This window comes from Phocoena sinus, chromosome 2 (assembly GCF_008692025.1).
Source record: "Phocoena sinus isolate mPhoSin1 chromosome 2, mPhoSin1.pri, whole genome shotgun sequence".
Lineage (NCBI taxonomy): Eukaryota > Metazoa > Chordata > Mammalia > Artiodactyla > Phocoenidae > Phocoena > Phocoena sinus.
Window position 1 is genome coordinate 124,822,809 of NC_045764.1, and position 20,223 is coordinate 124,843,031.

Genomic DNA, 20,223 nt, shown 5'->3' on the forward strand with positions numbered 1-20,223 from the left:
CATTTGAACCTGTGATAAACTGAAATCCATGCTCCAGTTGAGTAATCTGTTAAACAGTATGAAAGTATTTATTAATATAGAAATACTTCTTTCTATGTATTTATACATATATACTTGGAATTGCACATTTACAAGTGGACTTATAATAAATTAATATGTCACATTTATTTATAGAACTTGTAAAAATTCTCTCCCACAGAAAAATATGATAAATGGTGTTTGGGTTCCTGCCATAGTTCAAAAAGGTTTAAAACACAAAAAAACTAGGCTTAACTTCACTATAACAATACTAGTAAATAAGATAAATGAAAGTACACAGTATTTTGTAGTATTATAGCTAATATTCTCTAATACGGACAGTGCACAACAAGCTAGGTTGGTCACTCTTCCCAAAATACCTTTGCTTACTATCTTCTTTTCCTTTCCAGGAAAATATTCTCACAGCCCCTCTGACTTCTTGGTAAACACAACCCCACTCTCCTACCCCCAAACACCCACACACATTGTATACTCATGATATAAATGAAGAAAACATGTCCGAACTTTTGAGCTTTCCTGGGAGCTATAATACATACAGACTTGAGGGCTGCCATTGCCTTTTAGTTCAATTCTGTACGTTTTGATGTGCAGTCAGATCAAGTCCACTTGCAGGACATTTAGGACAAGCAAGTGGAAGAGTTTAAATTCTTAAATTTGGTACAATAGTTATAACTTTGAAAATTTAAATGTTTCTTAGTTAATTTGGGCCTCAAGGGAAAAGAATTGTCTTCAAAGATCTGCTTTGTGGGTAAAGAACATATGCATAATAAATATATGAATCCTTGCATATATTATATTCTCTAGTTCTCTTCTGCATAGTTTCAAAGAGTTTTGAATTATGGGAAATTGATAAGGATTACTACTAATTCTGGTATGTTTTAGTAGAAAAGTAAATAGCCTTTCAAAGCTTCTTCCAGATGTCTGATTATATGGGATCATTGATTTCCTTATATATTTTCCTGAATTATACTGTATTTGGAATTCAATCATTTCTTTTTCTCTTCTTCAAAACTTTACTAGGGGCTTCCCTGGTGGTGCAGTGGTTGAGAATCCGCCTGCCAATGCAGGGGACACGGGTTTGTGTCCCTGTCCGGGAGGATCCCATGGGCCGCGGAGCGGCTGGGCCCGTGAGCCATGGCCGCTGGGCCTGCGCGTCCGGAGCCTGTGCTCCACAACGGGAGAGGTCACAACAGTGAGAGGCCCGCGTACCGCAAAAAAAAAACAAAAAAAAACTTTATTAGATTTTATGTGGAGATCTTGAAACAATGAGGTTGACCTGGAGATTGAAAAATGCACACTGGAAACAAATTAATGCACGGGGCTGTTTCCTCTCCCCCTATGGGGCAACCACAACAGGTTTATTCCTTCCTGCAACTACTGAAATCTACTTTCTGCACCCCATGGATCTGGAATGGGAGAATGGAGCTAGTGTTTATTCTGGTCTCAGCTTGTCTTCTAGTTCAAAAAATAGGATTTGGATCATATAATAGAGAACAAATGAAAATCTTGCAGAGGCAGCATGGTCTAAACCAGTCAAAGTTAGAAAACAGTGTCACCAGAGAAAATCAGAATGGGTATAAAGCCAAAAAGATTGAAGAAAGAGGTTTAGTTAATTTTATGGAGTATTTTTATTTTGGAGGGTTAATGAAAGAAAGTAAAGTGCTACATTTGTACCAATATGTGAAAAACAATTGCCTTTGAAGGATTCTTATTGCTTGGGATAATAACATATAAATAAGGAATGAAAGTATATCATGCCATTTAAATTATCCCATAGAGTAATAGAGTACATTCTCTTACCCTTGTAAATATTCCTAGGAAGAGAAATTAAATCACCATGTAAGTAATTGTCCTAGGGGTTTTTAATTTCATTTTAATAGTTCATTTTAAGTATCAAAGTAGAAAAACCTTAAGTTCAACTGAATGTTAATAAAAGGGATTGCAAAACCAAGAGGTGGCAAGATACAGCAGAGAGGATGTCTTCATATTCTTTGGTTAGTCAATTGTATTTTATCCACCTAATATCCCATTTCAGGAAGCAAAAATGTCTCAAGGCAACCCATATTAGAGAGTTCTCTTATGAGTAAGAACTTATTAATAAGAATTTATATTACCAATGAACAAGATTTAATTAATTCTGAAACATTTTAATCATGATTTTTATGATTGCTTTCCAGATAACATACAATGTCCAGTTTCTTCTTTTAGTAGCATAAACACTATTACCGTTTCAACTAATTTTATCTAGAACAAAATAATAATGAAAAGGAGTATATCCTTTTAATGTATGCCTAAACCCAAGCTCAAAAATTATACAGATTTACTTTAGATTACCAAAATAATTTAAATAAACATGTATAATTTAATACAGATTTCATATTTCCTTAAATACATTAAAAGATAATGATATCAAAAATGATAATTCTCTCTAATTCATTATATACCAGATACAACTATATTGATTTCCCTTTGAATATCTGTGGTCCTATGGTAAGCCAGGGACAAAATGAAGATTCACCATACATTAAGAGGTAATAAATAAATAAACAAGAAAAAGAAAGAAATCACTCTCTACTATTAAAACCAGAACAGGTATTGGATTGCAAGGGATTTAAAACTTGCAAAAGAAAACATGTATTAATATTTGCAATTTGATCTAAATAAAGCTAGTTAAGGTTTGTCACTTTATTACTGAAACACTCAACATAACCAACCTCATCACCAACTCTATTTGAATTCACATAAACTTCTAATTTTATAGGCACATTAACTATCTTAACTACTAAAATAGACTTTCCTTGAAAATAAATGAGTAGAAGCTCTAAATATGAACAGTCAAGCTGTTCATGGTATGCTCCATGGATCTGCAAAATGCTTTCATTCTTATATTGACATAAGCCTAAGCTCCCAAGATCTAAAAAAAAAAATGCAAAATATTCAGCATCTTACCTGTAACAAGAAAGCTGCATCTCCCTGCTCCAGCTTCATTTATGATGCTACAATTATAAACCCCATAGTTTTCGTTGGAAAGACTCTTCACCAGGTACTCTGTGTATTCTTGAGAGTCAAATTGACCCGTCCGTAATAATTTGTTTCCCAAGCGCCACTCATAGGTCAGCACCCGTATTGGATAGGCTCTCAGGACCCTGCAGCTCATAGTGACACTGCGGTCTTGTCCTTGCCGGATTTCCAGAAATGCTGGTTCCACAGCAGGAGGATCTGTAGAAAAGAGATATTAAAACAGATAAAATATGTGGTTTGCAATGAGCCAGGGGCTACTCTTACTGTGAGAAGCTATTTTCAAGAATACATCTAGCAACAGGGAAGGAATATTAAGAGGTGGGTGGAGAACATATTTAGACCTGGGAATTTCAGCTTGGGTAGGGAAACGTGATTCCTGAGTGTGGGCAATGAATAAGACTCATTGCTTTAAAAAAAGCATTTGCAGGTGAAACTAAGCAGAGTTTATTTTTTCTTTCTAGTTGCTTCCCAGAAAAAAATGTCGTAAGTACGTTTGGTTTATACTGTTAGCAAGCAAATGATGTTCTGAAGCAGACGAAGCCATTGGTTCAACAGTGAATTCTAATTATTCCATATGAGGCTCAGTGCTTGGGCTTCTGGATATCAATTATTTAATAAAATGGGTAACACAAGTATATAAATTTATTTTCTAAATTATTCAGTCAGAAAGAATTTGACTGCAAGTCATAATATTCATGCGTAAACCTTAAACAAACTTTGCAAATTATACCACAGGTGGATATGGATTTCAGCCCACTGCAATGGCTCATTTATTTGGCTTAATTGTAAGTTTTTTTCCCATACAATCAAAACTTGCTACGTTAGGTACCTAATCTTTTTGTTTTTGATGGGAAGATTTCCAAAAGGTGTTACACATTTCTCTCATTAGGGTATGCAAAATACAGGCCTTTTCTTAATGATGACTCCCAACTGTCATAATAAATAACAATTATTTCCTGGGCTCTAATGACATGGTTCATTTGATCAAGGAAATTGTGTGGGACCCCTCAGGATTTTTTGCGCTCAGGATTGCTCTGGGCAACAATATCACATACTTGACTAGATGTGTATGGCACCCTCTTGAGTTGTGCGGTATAAAAGCTGTACAACTCTACCTGGAAGCCCTTCCTTCAGGATGCTAAAAGGTTTTAGGACTACCACACCAAATGTGCCATCTGATATTCTTTACATGTCATTCCATCTACTTTTTATAATATTGCTCTCCTTTCTCATAGCCAACATATTGACTGACCCTTTTGCTTCTTTCAACAAATATGTTTAAGCTACCATAAGAATTTTAATTTTATTCATAAATTCAATTTTTGAGCCCTCCTTATATAAGTGCTAAGAATAGAAAAAGAAATGAACAAGAAAAAAAATCCTATCTGCATGTAGTTTATGGTCTAACGCAATAGGCAGACATTTAAATAGCTAATTTAAAAAACTGAGTACAAAAAACAATTCTAGGGTAGAAAGTGAAGAAGTGAATAACACTATGAGGATTGACCAGGCAAGGAATGTGATACTTGAATTGTATCTCCCAGGATATATAGGAAATGGTCAAGTGGGTGAATAGTAAGAGAGGACATCCCAGGTAGAGGGGTAAGTAGGTGCAAAGGTAAGGAGGAGACAGGGAGAACAGGGTGTTTAGGGAAGTATAAGTGAATAGCATAACTGATGCATAAAAGGTGCACGAAGGCTTGGGAAGAAATAAAGATGAAAAGAAAAGCAGAGGCTCTATCAAGGATCCTTGAATGTCATGTTATGGAGTTTGAATTTTATCCTGTTGGTACTGAGGGTCTTTAAAAAATTTTTAAATAAAGCCTTTATATGATTAAACCAATCTTTTAGAAGGCATACTGTGGCAGATAGGAGGAGCATGAACCTCAAAGAAAGGAAACTCAAAGAGAAGACCTGAACTAAGGCAATGTCATGGGACCATAAATGATGCCTTAGACAAGAGGGGGATGAGTGATGAAGACAGGGAAGAAAGGAGGGGTAGTTTGGAGTTTGGTGGACATGTTGAATTTGTGCTCCCAAGTACTTCTTTATTTCCAAACATATGGTTATGTTTTATTTTTTCTTTGTTCTGATTTTGTGCTTAACTGAATCATATTCAGAGAAAACAATTCGTATATATTAAATCAACTGAAATTTGTTAAAACTTGTTTTATCTCCCAGAGTATGATCGATTTTTATCCTGTTTGTGCTTGCAAAGAAGGAGTAGTCTGTAGTTTGGGGATGTGATGTGGATCTATTGGGTTAAGTCTGATAACTGTGTTGTCCATATCATTTATATAGTTGTTAGGGTGTTTTTTTTTGCCCCATTTATTCTACTTGGATTAACTTAGAAGAAAGTGTTGAACTCTTCTAAAAGGGTAGTAGCTTTTAAAAATTTTCTTCTTGTAGTCCTGTCTCCTTTTTGCTCTACATATATTGAGGCAATTCTATTCATTACATACAAATTTAAATCGGCTTTATGTTATTGATGATTTGAAACTTTTATCTTTGTGAATTATCTCCTTTATCTCTATTAATGTTTTAATATTTAAAACTCTATTTTGTCTCATATTAATATAGTTACCTTGGCTTTCATTTAGTTAATATTTACATGTTATGTCTTTTCCATCCCTTTATACTTTCAGTAACCTTATATTTTACTAGCACCTCTTTTAAACAGCACATTGTTATATTCTATTTTTTCAAAAAAGTCAGACAATCTTTTTCTTTTACCCAGAGTACTTAGCACTTCAATCACTTCAGTTTAATATATTGATATATTTGGGTACAAGTGTTTCCTGTTATTTTATTCTTTCTGTTTGCTTTGTGATCTTTCTTTCTTTGTTTTCTTTGTATTAATGGATTATATCATTATTCTAACCCTTTTCCTGCTACTAGTTGGGAACTTAACTGCTTTGTTTCTATTATTTTATTGATTGTCTTAAAGCATGCAACATGCCTACTTAAGTTATCCCAAAACATCAATTAATACCTTTACCATCCTCTTAGACAAAATAAGAATCTTAGAACACTTTGTTTCTTTTATTCCTGTTCTGACATATGTTATTGAGTCATGAACTTTAATTCCCTCATTTTTTTAAAATTTATTGGACAATATCATACTTTATACTTGCACTATTTTTTAAATTACCCAGATATATGTTAGCTTATTTGCCCTTAATTCCTTCTTTCATCACAGACCTACCAAATCTGTGAACACTTTCCTTTCCCCTAAAGTATATCATATTGAATTAAATTTAGTACACTTTATGATGTTGATTTTCAAAAAATATATATTTTGCCTCATTCTTTTTTTTTTTTTAACATCTGCAGTGTAGTATAATTGCTTTACAATGGTGTGTTAGTTTCTGCTTTATAACAAAGTTAATCAGTTATACATATACATATGTTCCCATATCTCTTCCCTCTTGCATCTCCCTCCCTCCCACCCTCCCTATCCCACCCCTCTAGGTGGTCACAAAGCACCGAACTGATCTCCCTGTGCTATGCGGCTGCTTCCCACTAGCTATCTATTTTACGTTTGGTACTGTATATATGTCCATGCCACTCTCTAACTTTGTCCCAGCTTACCCTTCCCCCTCCCCGTGTCCTCAAGTCCTTTCCCTGGTAGGTCTGTGTGTTACTCCTGTCTTGCCTGTAGGTTCTTCATGACCTTTTTTTTTTTTTTAGATTCCATATATATAGGTTACCATACGGTATTTCTTTTTCCCTTTCTGACTGACTTCACCCAGTATGACAGACTCTAGGTCCATCCACCTCACTACAAATAACTCAACTTCGTTCCTTTTTGTGGCTGAGTAATATTCCATTGTATGTATGTGCCACATCTTCTTTATCCATTCATCTGTTGATGGACACTTCGGTTGCTTCCATGTCCTGGCTATTGTAAATAGAACTGCAATGAACATTGTGGTACATGACTCTTTTTGAATTATGGTTTTCTCAGGGTATATGCCCAGTAGTGGGATTGCTGGGTCGTATGGTAGTTCTAATTTTAGTTTTTTAAGGAACCTCCATACTGTTCTCCATAGTGGCTGTATCAATTTACATTCCCACCAGCAGTGCAAGAGTGTTCCCTTTTCTCCACACTCTCTCCAGCATTTATTGTTTGTCGATTTTTTGATAATGGCCAAACTGACCGGTGTGAGGTGATACCTCATTGTAGTTTTGATTTGCATTTCTCTAATGATTAGTGATGTTGAACATTCTTTCATGTGTTTGTTGGCTATCTTCTTTGGAAAAATGTCTATTTATGTCTTCTGCCCATTTTTGGATTGGGTTGTTTGTTTTTTTGTTATTGAGCTGCATGAGCTGCTTGTAAATTTTGGAGATTAATCCTTTGTCAGTTGCTTCATTTGCACATATTTTCTCCCATTCTGAGGGTTCTCTTTTTGTCTTGTTTATGGTTTCCTTTGCTGTGCAGAAGCTTTTGAGTTTAGTTAGGTCCCATTTGTTTATTTTTGTTTTTATTTCCATTTCTCTAGTAGGTGGGTCAAAAAGGATCTTGCTGTGATTTATGTCATAGAGCATTCTGCCTATGTTTTCCTCTAAGAGTTTTATAGCGTATGGCCTTACATTTAGGTCTTTAATCCATTTTGAGTTTATTTTTGTGTATGGTGTTAGGGAGTGTTCTAATTTCATTCTTTTATATATAGCTGTGCAGTTTCCCCAGCACCACTTATTGAAGAGGCTGTCTTTTCTCCACTGTATATTCTTGCCTCTATCAAAGACAAGGTGACCATATGTGCATGGGTTTATCTCTGGGCTTTTAACCTCATTCTTAAAAGATATTTTCCTTGTACACAGGATTATAGGTTAGCAGTTATTTTCTTTCAGCACAACAGGATATAATTCCATTGTCTTCAGATGGCCATTATTGCTGTAGAAAAGTAAGCTCAAAGTCTCATACTTTGAAGTGAACATCTTTTTTTCCTCCAGCTACTTTCAGAATCTTTTTGCTTTGATGTTCTACAGCTTCAATATAATGTTTCTAGGTATAGATTTCTTTTTACTTATAGTTTGGAATTTGCTGGGCTTCTTAAATCTCTTGATTAAACTTTGGTGTCTGTCATCTAGGAAATTTTTGGAAAATTCTCATCATTAGCTCTTCAAATAAACCTGTATTGTTCTCTTTCTATTCTCAATTGGGAATCCTTTTTATTCTGTTTTCCATGTCTTTTAATCTCTCTTCCAACCATTTCTTGAGGTTTTTGCATGAATAACTTCTCTGAGCTAATTCTTCTTTATCTCTGCTTAATCTTCATTGTGTTATTTACAATAATGTAGTTTTCATTTCTAAATGTGTGTAGTCCTTTGGTATACCTTTTATACCACTGTTTTAATACTTTCCTATTACCTGCAAAGGTAGTAACGCTTGTCTTTAAACAAAGTAATTGTTTTATACCATCTGATATTTCCAATTATAGTATTTTTTTTTTTTTTTGGTATGTGGGCCTCTCACTCTTGTGGCCTCTCCCATTGTGGAGCAGAGGCTCCGGACGCGCAGGCTCAGCAGCCATGGCTCACGGGCCCAGCCGCTCTGCGGCACGTGGGATCTTCCCGGACCAGGGCACAAACCCATGTCCCCTGCATCAGCAGGTGGACTCTCAACCACTGTGCCACCAGGGAAGCCCCCAATTATAGTATTGACAGGGCTTTTCTGTTGGTTTTCTCTCAGGGTACCTTGTTCCTGTGTATTCTTGGTTAATTTTAACTCTGTGCTACTCATTGTCCTTTAAAATATATTTATGAGGATACTTCATGCCTCAGATGATGGCTTCCTCCTCTAGAGATCTGTGTCCATAGGCAACTCTTGGCATCAATGTCTAGGATCACATTAATCCAAGTTCACTGCTTGAGGTTTTATTTTAATCATGTGGGTCACATGAATTTGAGTTCAAAATCCATATATATAAAAGCTGGTTTGTGATTATAACTTCAAGAATGGTTCCTATATCATCTCCATCCTTCTCATGTCAAAGGCAAGGCTCTTTGCACTCCCTTGAGAGTAGGAATGTGTAGACTGGGTTTACTTCTGCTCTACTCTTACCCTGTGGGTACAGTCCTTTGAGTTCCAACTTCTATTGGTAGACACTTTCCCAGGGAACACCCTAGGTTTGGAGTTCTGCATCCCTTGCGCAGAGATGCCATCAAAAAACTGAAGCTCAAATTTGCCCATGTCAGCAAATGCTCCCAAGGGCAAAAGTAGGCTCACTGTACTATTTTTGTATAAATTTGGCCTGGAATTTTTAAATAAATATTTTAATGCTTTCATAATATTTTAAGAATATTTTCTAGCATTTTCAGTTGTTTGCATTGAAAGGGTTTTGTGGAATATTTTATCTATTTTATGCCCAGAAATGCATGTCTCTGATTGCCAAGCAGAAATATGGATCTAAAGCTCAGAATGGAAGGCTGACTGCAGGCTATAGTTCTGTTGAGATATCTCAGAGAAAGTATAAACAAAGCCATATAAAATGTCAAATTTGAATTTACTCTTGAATATAATCACTTACGGGGTTGGAGGAAAATAAAAGCTCCTAAAGGAAAATAAACATAAATTAGCAGAGAGATATGTGGATCCAGAAAGTTGTGTTACAAAAATTGAAGGAGTTGTATGCTTCAAAGAACAGGAAGTAATACAATGTGCCAAATGTTAGCAAGGCAGAAGTTAATACTTAAAATATCTACTGTTTTTGACAAGTTTAATATTATTAATGATTATAGTGAAAGCATTTTCTGTGAAGTATTTATAACCTGGGTTACAGATTTTTGGCATATGAAAGGATGGTTAAATAGTAGAGATCAGTAATGAAAACTATTTGTTCAACAATATTGTCTGTGATTAGAAAAGATGGTTATTTCTATTGATTCTACCTTCAAAATATATTGGGAGTTTATACATTTCTCTCAGTCTCCACTATCACCACTATTACCTCTCACATGGACTATTACAAATGTCCTGTGATAGCCTTCTAGCAGGCCAACATGCTTCCTCTTTTGACCTTCTCTCAACCTTCTGAGACTGGCCAGATGTCCTTTTACCAGAGAATCAGCCCATTTATTCTCCTGTTTAGAATACTTTATTGACTCACCCCTGCTTGTTAACCAGGCCTACAAGGTCCTGAAAGTTCTGGCTCTAGTCATATATCCAGCTATTCTCATCTTGAACATTATGTTTCAGAAACATAGGTTTTCTTCCAGCTTCTGTATGATAAACCCTTTCCGGACAATGGACCTCTGATTTTGTTTTGTCTTTCCTTTACTTTATCCATGGCTCTGTAACTCTCATCTTTTAGATTTTACCTTCAGAAAGCCCATCCTTGACTACCGGTAAGTGAAGTATCTCTCCTACTGTTAATAATATAATGTTAGTTACTATTGTATTTGTCTCCTGTGTAAGTTCCATTATAAAGAAACTTACAACTTCCTAGCCATTGAATCACCCTCTGTATCCATCAAGTACCTAGTATTATAATTAATGACAAATCATTATTGATTGAATAAATGAATGCTGAAATGAATGAATGAATGATGTAAAAGAGCAAAGATGTCCATAGTATCTTCAATATTCTCCACATCAAGACCTGGATTCTATATTCACTTTGTTAAATATGGATGGGCTCTGTGATTACTTTGACCAATAGCATATAGCAGAAATGATGCTGTGCTGATTTCTGGGCCCAGGCCACAGAAGACAGGGAATTTCACTTTCTATTTTTTGAAATACTCACTCTGAGAGTCCTGACCCATGTAATAAGTCCAACTACTTTGCTAAAGAGATGAGGTGAAGGGGTCCTGCGATTACATAACGGAGAGGGCAGAGTTAAGCCCAGCCTTCCAGCCATCCCCAGGTTTCAGGGGATGCGAAGCTATCTTGGACCTTCCAGACCAGCCCAGCCACCCACAAAGTACCACCAAGTGATCCAGAATACCACAATCCATATGAAGCAAAAGAATAGCCTCCTCAAGTTATTGATTCACTAGAGATTAGATAACTAGATTTAGTAAGATGTGATATTTTTTGAGCTCCTAGGTAATATAGCAGTTTTTAACACAGTAATAGATAACTTACACAGATGCTTTTTAGCCTTGAAAATCCAGCAGTTTGATATTCTATGTGAAGACTTAGCAGAGTGAGGCCTAAGGACAAGGGGACAGGGTAGTTGAGGAGACACAGTGTAAGCAACAGACCATGGGATCCAAACTGGCTCTGGAAAGGAATTAGCTCAGACGGAAACTAATGGGGGAAGATAATCAATGGGTTGGATTACTAGGACAACTAGAAAACTTGAAAAGCAAATACACTGAAAACAACGGAATCAGGAAGCAAAAACCTTGTAGTCAATAAATAGAATTTTGCCGCAATTTAATACTTCAGTGAGAGAAATTTAGAGTGATTACAAGATCAGAGATATGGCCATTGAAACAAAATGCTAAAGTGGAGTAGAGATTAAGGATACTAGAGTCAAATGAAAATAAATTAAGAGAATATACAATTACTTTCAAATTATATTTGCATTTGTCTAGCAAAACAAAGTATTTGCAACTACTTATCTTCCTTCTTAACTTCTTTTTAAATGGCAAAGAATATAAATGTAATTAATTATACCTAACAGGGATATATCTTAAAATACATATTTACTTTTTCTATGAATGATTTTCTATGAGAATTCTTTGAATGTATCTCACCTATTAGGTTATTTCAAGTAATGGATTTTTTAGACCCTCATTATATATGAATGTGTCATTCATCCAAACCTAGAAGATTTAGCCCTGTAAAGACATCTGACAGTGCTGGGTTAAAACTTTTCAAGCACAGTGTGTTTTCATACATTCAATAGAATCTGAATTGGAAAGCATCCCTAAATGAAGGTAATCCTTACTGCAATTTAAAATACTGCCCAAACTACTTGGATTCCAAGGTGTTTCCTTAACCTCAAAAAAGCAAGATAATGTAAAACTGAGAATATTCATTATAGTTCAATCAGGTCTGCCTATGGAAAACTTCTGTGATAATAAGGTTTACTTTAAGCTCACTGGCTATTAATGAGCTCAGCATCTCATTCTTTGGAATATCCAGTGAGGATAACCTGTGCAGTTATGATTAAATGGTGCAATATGAAGTCTTTGAATATGATGAAAGAAAGCTTCAGGTGTCAAAAAAGTTAAAGTTCACTATTCTGACAGAACAAGTTTTTCATGGTATAAGAGTTAATCAGTACGTTCTATTATGAAATAATCTTAAGAAACTAAAATAAATAAAATATCGTGAGAAAAAAGTCCACTTAGACATGAAATACTTAAAAGTAGGACTGCTTAGGAGAATAAATAGGTGCCTGAGTTTTGTTCAATTACATAAAATGATTCTAAACATACATCATTACATTTTACTGAATGGATTCACGTACGTTAAAAATCTCTGGTTGAAAAGTTTGTCAAAATATCTCCCTACAAATATATTGGAGGATGATGGTAATAAAAATAATAATTATATTGGTTGATACTGAATATTTACTAAGTGCTGGGTATTGTGTTAAAATCTTCACACAGTTTATCTTTTTTTTTCTTTACATCTTTATTGGAGTATAATTGCTTTACAATGGTGTGTTAGTTTCTGCTTTATAACAAAGTGAATCAGTTATACATATACATATGTTCCCATATCTCTTCCCTCTTGCGTCTCCCTCCTTCCCACCCTCCCTATCCCACCTCTCCAGGCGGTCACAAAGCACTGAGCTGATCTCCCTGTGCTATGCGGTTGCTTCCCACTAGCTATCTACCTTACGTTTGGTAGTGTATATATGTCCATGCCTCTCTCTCGCTTTGTCACAGCTTACCCTTCCCCCTCCCCATATCGTCAAGTCCATTCTCTAGTGGGTCTGTGTCTTTATTCCTGTCTTTATCTTTTTATAATAAATAAATAAATAAATAAATAAAAGTTTATCTTTTTATAATAATAAGTCATTTTATAGAAGACACTGAGGCACAAAGCAGTTAAGGAAAGCCAAACATTAAAAAGTAGCAGAATAAGGATTCAAACAAGGTAATCTGATTCAGAATATACGCTCTTAGCAACAACCTATGCTTCATTCTTTCCAATTAAAAATATTATCAATGTTTCATGATTTCACTCTTTTCCTCAGAGGATTTTGAAAATTTTGCCCTATTAAAGTTATCAATTGAAGTAGATGTTGGCCTATTCACACCAGCATTTAGAATTCACAAACTTTCATGAGTCAAAATGCGAAACACGTTTTGTGGAAAGCAAAGAAGTATTGCAACAAAATTGCTATGTTAAAGAAAAATGTTAACGATGGATTTCAAACCAGACTCAAATTGCAGTTTATATAGCAATGTACTTCATGTAAATGAATTTCTGTATTATCCATGTATTAATATACATGATGAGTGCCTGCAGATTAGCTATCTGGAGGCAAATGTGTAATCTTTTAAAGTTATTAAGGATTTTGATAGGAATTAAGTAAAAAGTGTACAAAATTAATTAAGATTTTAGCATTTTCTGTTCTTGTACCTACTGGTTCCAAGTATTACAAATGGGGAATGGTTCTAATGTTTAAATTCACATACAAATGTCTAACTTATCTGGAAAGAGTAATGAATGAAAACACCAGACTATAGAGAAATGTGATTAATGTTTGTTTCTCAATAAGGGGATCAGAGGCAAGTTCATGAGTTCTTTTAACATTGTGTATGAATAAAAATTTGCCTCTATTTCTTAAAAAAAATAGCCAGATTCTAATGATAACCAGGACTGTGAGCAAATCAATACCTCTGATTTAAAAAAAAATACATTTGAATAAGTAAAAACCTTCCAAAGCTATCTTAAAGAATATTAATAAAACCCATTTTTAAGTCTTTAAGGGAGTGTGAGACTATAGATGAAAAATTAGTTACAGTTTAAAAGAGGAGAATGCTCACCTGTTTGAAGAACTTCAGGGCAAGAATGATCTTAATTATTGAATCCTTAGAGGGGACTGATAAACATGCACACAATAGGGTCATTTCTTCTCAAGTCAAATGCCTGTCTAATATAACACTTGTCTGCTCTTTGCTGTTTTTTTGTTTGAGGAGATCTAGAAAAATTGTGCCCTTAAAAATAAAAAAGTCTAGTACTGAGATGAGAAAATCGAGGAGTTGGAGTGTTAAGTCAGCAAATTAAATCCTTCCTTTGTCCAACAAAAATAGTGAAATTATTACCTTTAGTGTATGACAACCTCTATTCCTCTGTTTCTGTGTGTGTGTGTGTTTCTCTCAGATCTTTTCATGGTCTTATAATTATATCTATCTCAGTGGTAAAGAAACTGAACTTCAAAGAGATGAGCGAGAGTAACCTGTTTATGGCCATCGAGGGACACTAAACATATTTGAACCTAGGCTAATTTATCTTCAAGATGTTAGCCATTTAGATTTGACCATGTGATATCTTGAAGCATTTTGTTACCATACAGATATAGGTTCAAAATATCCCTATTTTATTAGTATCAATCAAGCACATAAATACTCAGAAAATTCTTAGATACTGTTAGGTACATGATGATATATTAAGAGATTAAACAAAAATGAATAAAAGGGCTCCTATTAACATATCATTTACAGTATCAGTGTAAAGATAACATCTTAACAGATGTGAGTATGCACAATTTAATACAAACAATATATAAATTCTTAGAAGGCAATAATTAATTAATTGCTGTAGTATGATAGGAAATACATATATATATAAATTATATGTTATATATATATATGATCTGTGTTTTTCATTCCTGGAACAGATCTCCTAAAACTCTTGGAACTTTTAGTCCCACCCCCTGACTTTCAGGGAGGAGAGAGAGGCTGGAGGTTGAAAAATGAGTTCAAACGCCAATGCCAGTGATTTAATCAATTTTGCCTATGTAATGTAACCTCCATAAAAACACCTCAGTGATGGGGTTTGGGGAGCTTCCAGGTTGGTGAACACACTGAAGTGCTGGGAGGGTGGTGCACTTGAGGAAGGTATGAAATCTTGACACAGCATCCCTCCTCCACCCCATACCTTGCCCTATGCATCTCTTTTATTTAGATGTTTCTGAGTTGTATCCTTTATAATAAACTGGTAAACTCAAGAAAAAGTGTTTTCCTAAGTTCTATGAGTCATTTTAGCAAATTACCAAACTTGGTAGGAGAGGAACTACCAAGTCATGGGAACCCCCAAATTTATAGTTGGTTTGTTAGAAGTATGGATGGCAACTGGGAATTGTGACTGATGTCTGAAGTGGAGGCGGTCTCGTGGCACTGAGCTCTTTAACTTGTAGGATCTGCACTGACGCCAGGCAGTTAGTGTCAGAAGTGAATTGAATTTTGGACATCCAGATGATGTCAGAGAATCAGAGAACTGGTGTTGGAAGACACACCACTTACTTGGTGTCAGAACGAAAAATATAATTGCTAATCAAGTCTTAAAATAAGCCTAATTTATTCAATAGGGAAAGATACGAAAAAGGATGGACTTGGAAAAAGATACTGAGAAGTTTGTAGGGTCTGGCTAATGTATCTAGAAGAGACAGGGATTGAAACAGCTAACATTTTTAGGATTAATATACTCTGTATAACTGTGCTCGCACATTTTACATACTTATTACCTCATTCAATTCTACAACAACCTTGTAAAGTGTGTATTTCCATTTTACACATAAAGAAACAAAATCTGAGAAGTTACATTCTCAAGCATCCCACACAGCCCAGGTGACAGACTTCAGACCTAAAACAACATGACTTCAAAGTCCATGTTCTTTCCAGCACAACAGATTGAGGAAGCAGCACCAAAAGCAAATTGTAAATTAGTCCCTAACATAATGTTAGTCTAACTTGGAAACTGGCAATTTTGGGAAATGTAGTTTAAAAATAAAATAGTCTATAGCATTTGTAAATAATTAGCAGGAAAGCAACCCCAAAGATCTGGTGGTACACTTTACAAAATTAGTATTCACCGCTCTCCACAAACATTCTGAGATTGTTAATAATTGTTACTTTATATCTCCAATACTTTTCTCAACAGGACAAAATTTTGGAGTTACAGTGTAGAATTATTGCTATGTGACTGAAAATATTGGTACATTTGTATTGTTCAAGTTAGGCACATGATGGATAATGTATAGAACCATTGCAATTTCTTCCTCATAACAAAAATGATAGTATTCTCAGTACTCTTAGTCTGTTTATAGAAGCTTTGCTTTGTATGATTATTAGATACTATTTATTACTTAGTTATACTGTTCCTAGGTCTAAAAGAAAGTGAAGAATAAAACAACTCTAAAAAATTCAAGGTGTTTATAATAAAACGATTTAATTATTTAAATTTTTCTAGGCTATTAATATGAATAAAATTGTTTTAATTAGCACCTCTCCATTATAGGCAGTATCCATAGAGAGAATCTAAATGGAACTTAAAATGTTTTGCTTCTAACTCACTCAACTAGATTCTTGATATATATATAAATAGATCTAGAAACATCATTACTCACTATGATGATAAAGGTATCCTGAACCAGTACAGAAATATATTTCCATTTTGAGTTTATTTTTATGTATGGTATAAAGTCCCAGTTTCATTGTTTTGCATGGGGCTGTCCAGTTTTCCCAACACCATTATTGAAAAGACTATCCTTTCTCCATTGCATATTCTTGGTGCCCTTATCAAAGATTAGTTGACCATATTAGCTTGGGTTTATTTCTGGACTCTCTATTCTGTTCCACTGGACTACTGAAACTGAGACCCCTGCCTCTTTTTTGTAGAAAAACTTTAGCCTCCTAGGCCTTCCCCAAGTTCCAAAGAGCAAATTCAATCAAAGAAGTCATATTTTAAATCAGAAAAAAAATGGTTTTTAAAATAAAATACAGAAACAAAGGAAAGCGGTCAAGCAAGACAAAATAATAACAGTTTATCCATAAAACAAAGTCAAAGACCTTTAGTTCCTCCTCAAGGGCTATAGATAATATGCTGAGCTGTATCTTTGAGCTGTTTTGAAGATACTAAAACCTCCACCAGGTAAAAGAAGTTAACTGCATGCTGACAACCAGCAAGTAGACTGCAGACTGGTTGGAGCCAGATAACTGATAAACTGAGATTCCTAAAATACCACCCCGTTACCTCACCATCAACCAATTAGAGAATTGTACATGAGCTTATCAGGCACCCAGCAACCTTCTCCCTCACACATGTCTTTAAAAACCCTTCCCTAAAAGCTATTGGGGAGTTCGGGTCTTTTGAGCCCTGGCTACCCACTCTCTTTGCTTTGTGCTCTGCAGTAAACACTGTACTTTCCTTCACCACAACCCAGTGTCAGTAGATTGGCTTTGACACATGTCCAGTGAGTAGTCCAGTTTGGTTTGGTAACACTATGTGTCTGTTTTTATGTCAATACCATATCTTTTTGATTACTATAGCTTTGTAATATAGTTTGAAATCAGGAAGCATAATGACCTCAGCTTTGTTCTTCTTTCTCAAGATTGCTTTGGCTATTTGGAGTCTTTTTGGTTCCATAAAATTTTAGGACTGTTTTACCTATTTCTGTAAAAAATGCCACTGAAATTTTGATCAGGACTTCATTAAATCTGTAGATTGTTTTGGGCAATACAGATGTTTTAACGATATTTGTTCTTCAGATCCACAAGCAAGAAATGTCTTTCTGTTTATTTGTGTCTTCTTTGATTTCTTTCATCAATGTCTCATGGTTTTCAGTATATAGATCTTTCAACTCCTTGGATAAATTTATTCCCAAGTATGTTATTCTTTTTAATGCTATTGTAAATTGGATTATTTTCTTAATTTCTTTTTTTTTCTGATAGTTCATCATTAGTGTATAGAAACACAACTATTTTTATATATTGATATTGTTTCCCACAACTTTACTTGATAGAAGAAAAATCAACTCAAAATGGATTAAAGACTTAAACATAAGATCTGAAACCATAAAACTCTTAGAAGAAAACTTAGGGGGTAAGCTCCTTGACCTGGTTTTGGCAATGCTATTTTTGGATTTGACACAACAGCAAAGACACCAAAAGCAACAATAAACAAGTGGAATTACATCAAACTAAAAAACTTCTGCACAGCAAAAAAACAATAAATAAAAAAACCCCAAACAAACAGAAAATACCACCAACAAACTGAAAAGGCAATCCGTGGAATGGGAGAAAATATTCGCAAACCACATATCTGATAAGAGGTTAATATTCAAAACATATGAGCTATATTATTCAGCCATGAGAGAAAAGGAAATCCTGCCATTTTCAACAACATGGGTGGATCTTGAGGGCATTATGCTAAGGGAAATAAGTCAGAAAGAGAAAGACAAATATTGCATGGACTCACTAATAGATGGAGTATACCTATATCTATACCTGTATCTATAATTTAAAAGGTCAAACTCATAAAAACAGAGCAGAAAAGTGGTTGCCAGTGCCTGGGGTACAGAGGAAATAAGAAGAAGTTGGTAAAAGGGTACAAACTTTCAGCTATAAGATGAATAAGGTCTGAGGAACTAATAATTAACATCGTGGCTATAGTAGATGATGCTGTACTGTATAATTGAAATTTCCTAAGAAAGAACAACTTAAATGTTTTCTCACACACACACACACACACACACACACACACACACACACACACACACAAAGAAGGCAAATATCTGAAGTGATGGATGTGTTAATTCTCGATGGGGAGAATCTTTTCACAATGTATACATATATCAAATCATCATGTTATACCTTAAATATCATAATTTTATTTGTCAATGATACCCAAATAAAGTTGAAAAAATATATTTCCTGTCCTTTGCTCCTGTTACATCCTCATTGTCTTATTTACATTTTTCTTGTTGTTTAAAAGGTTACAATGGTCAACTTTGGGCAAGGTGGTGCAATTAAGTTGTTACATATTATATGCTTGGGAAAAAAGGTTGCTAACAGTTATACAATTTATTTAAATGTATGAGCAATATGTCTTACTAACAAAAAAATAAGACATTCCAAAAAAAAAAAACAGTCTCTTGTAGTTATTTAGTTTACATACATGCACATGGGTATGTGTAAGAGATATTTTAGTGGAGTAGTATGATAAAATTGCAAAATATTAAACTTGTTACACTAGTGATCAAGAGTTATGATTATAATCACTGATTTGACTGGAACACCTCTGTTTTGAGCATTCATCACAGCAAATCTCTGAAGCTTTCTCCTAAAGATTCGTAAATGACAAAAATTTATATCTGTTCATGAGTTTGCAGAGTTTCAGACTTGATCTTTTGTTTAAAAATCTAATGAGGGTGAAACAGTATAAATGAATACAATTCATACATAATTAAGTCACCCATAGGGTCAGTAGCATCATGATTTCACATTCAGTCATCTGTCTAAAGAATTCACTAAATCTTTACTAAGTAATGACTTACAGAAACAAACTAAACAACAAAAAAAAATTGAGGAGGAGTTGCATCTCAAGCAGCTGATCTTGTCAAAACCTTATGCTTCTCTTCTAAATTTCCTCAATCTATAAAATCCTCTTTTTCTCTCTTCCATCAATATTTTACACATTAGCTTCTGCTATTCTATTCTCTACATTCTTCTTATTGTGACCAAATGTCCCCAACATATAACATTTTTATGTATGGCTTCCCTGAGAAGCAGCATTCTTTACCCTTTCCATTGCTTTGCTCAGGAGAATCAGTGCAACTGTTTCACTGTCCCCAATATTACCTCAAGTTTTAGTTAATAAAATTCTCTTGCTTGTGTGTTCTTTCTTGAACACACAAGAAAAAAATGTTGAGTCAGAAGAGAACACTATATTGGATTGTTTACCTGATTTTTAAATTAAACATACAGCTCTTTTAGTCAAAAAGGCAAATACAAAAAAGAAAATTCTACTGTAATATCACTCTTTAAAAGTGGGCACAAGCTTAACTAGACTACAATAGTGTATCCAAAGAAAGAGTCTTTGTGCTTTTTTCTAATATTAGGCAATGAAACATAGGACTGAGTATTTAAAATAGCTATTTCTACTTCAAAATTATTTACATATGTGCCTACATTTGAAATGGTAGATGATTACTTTGAAATAGTCTTACATTTTTATTAAAAAATTGT

At 34.5% G+C, this 20,223-nt stretch overlaps 1 protein-coding gene across 2 annotated transcripts in view; it reads right to left on the minus strand.

Moving 5' to 3' along the window:
* The window catches only part of MDGA2 (MAM domain containing glycosylphosphatidylinositol anchor 2), an 851,876-nt gene that overhangs the window by 112,430 nt on the left and 719,223 nt on the right, over positions 1-20,223 (minus strand). For both annotated transcript variants that reach the window (XM_032624718.1, XM_032624719.1), the window contains one exon: positions 2,989-3,258. In XM_032624718.1, the coding sequence (XP_032480609.1) occupies positions 2,989-3,258 (270 nt within the window). The remainder of the gene's footprint in view (positions 1-2,988; positions 3,259-20,223) is intronic.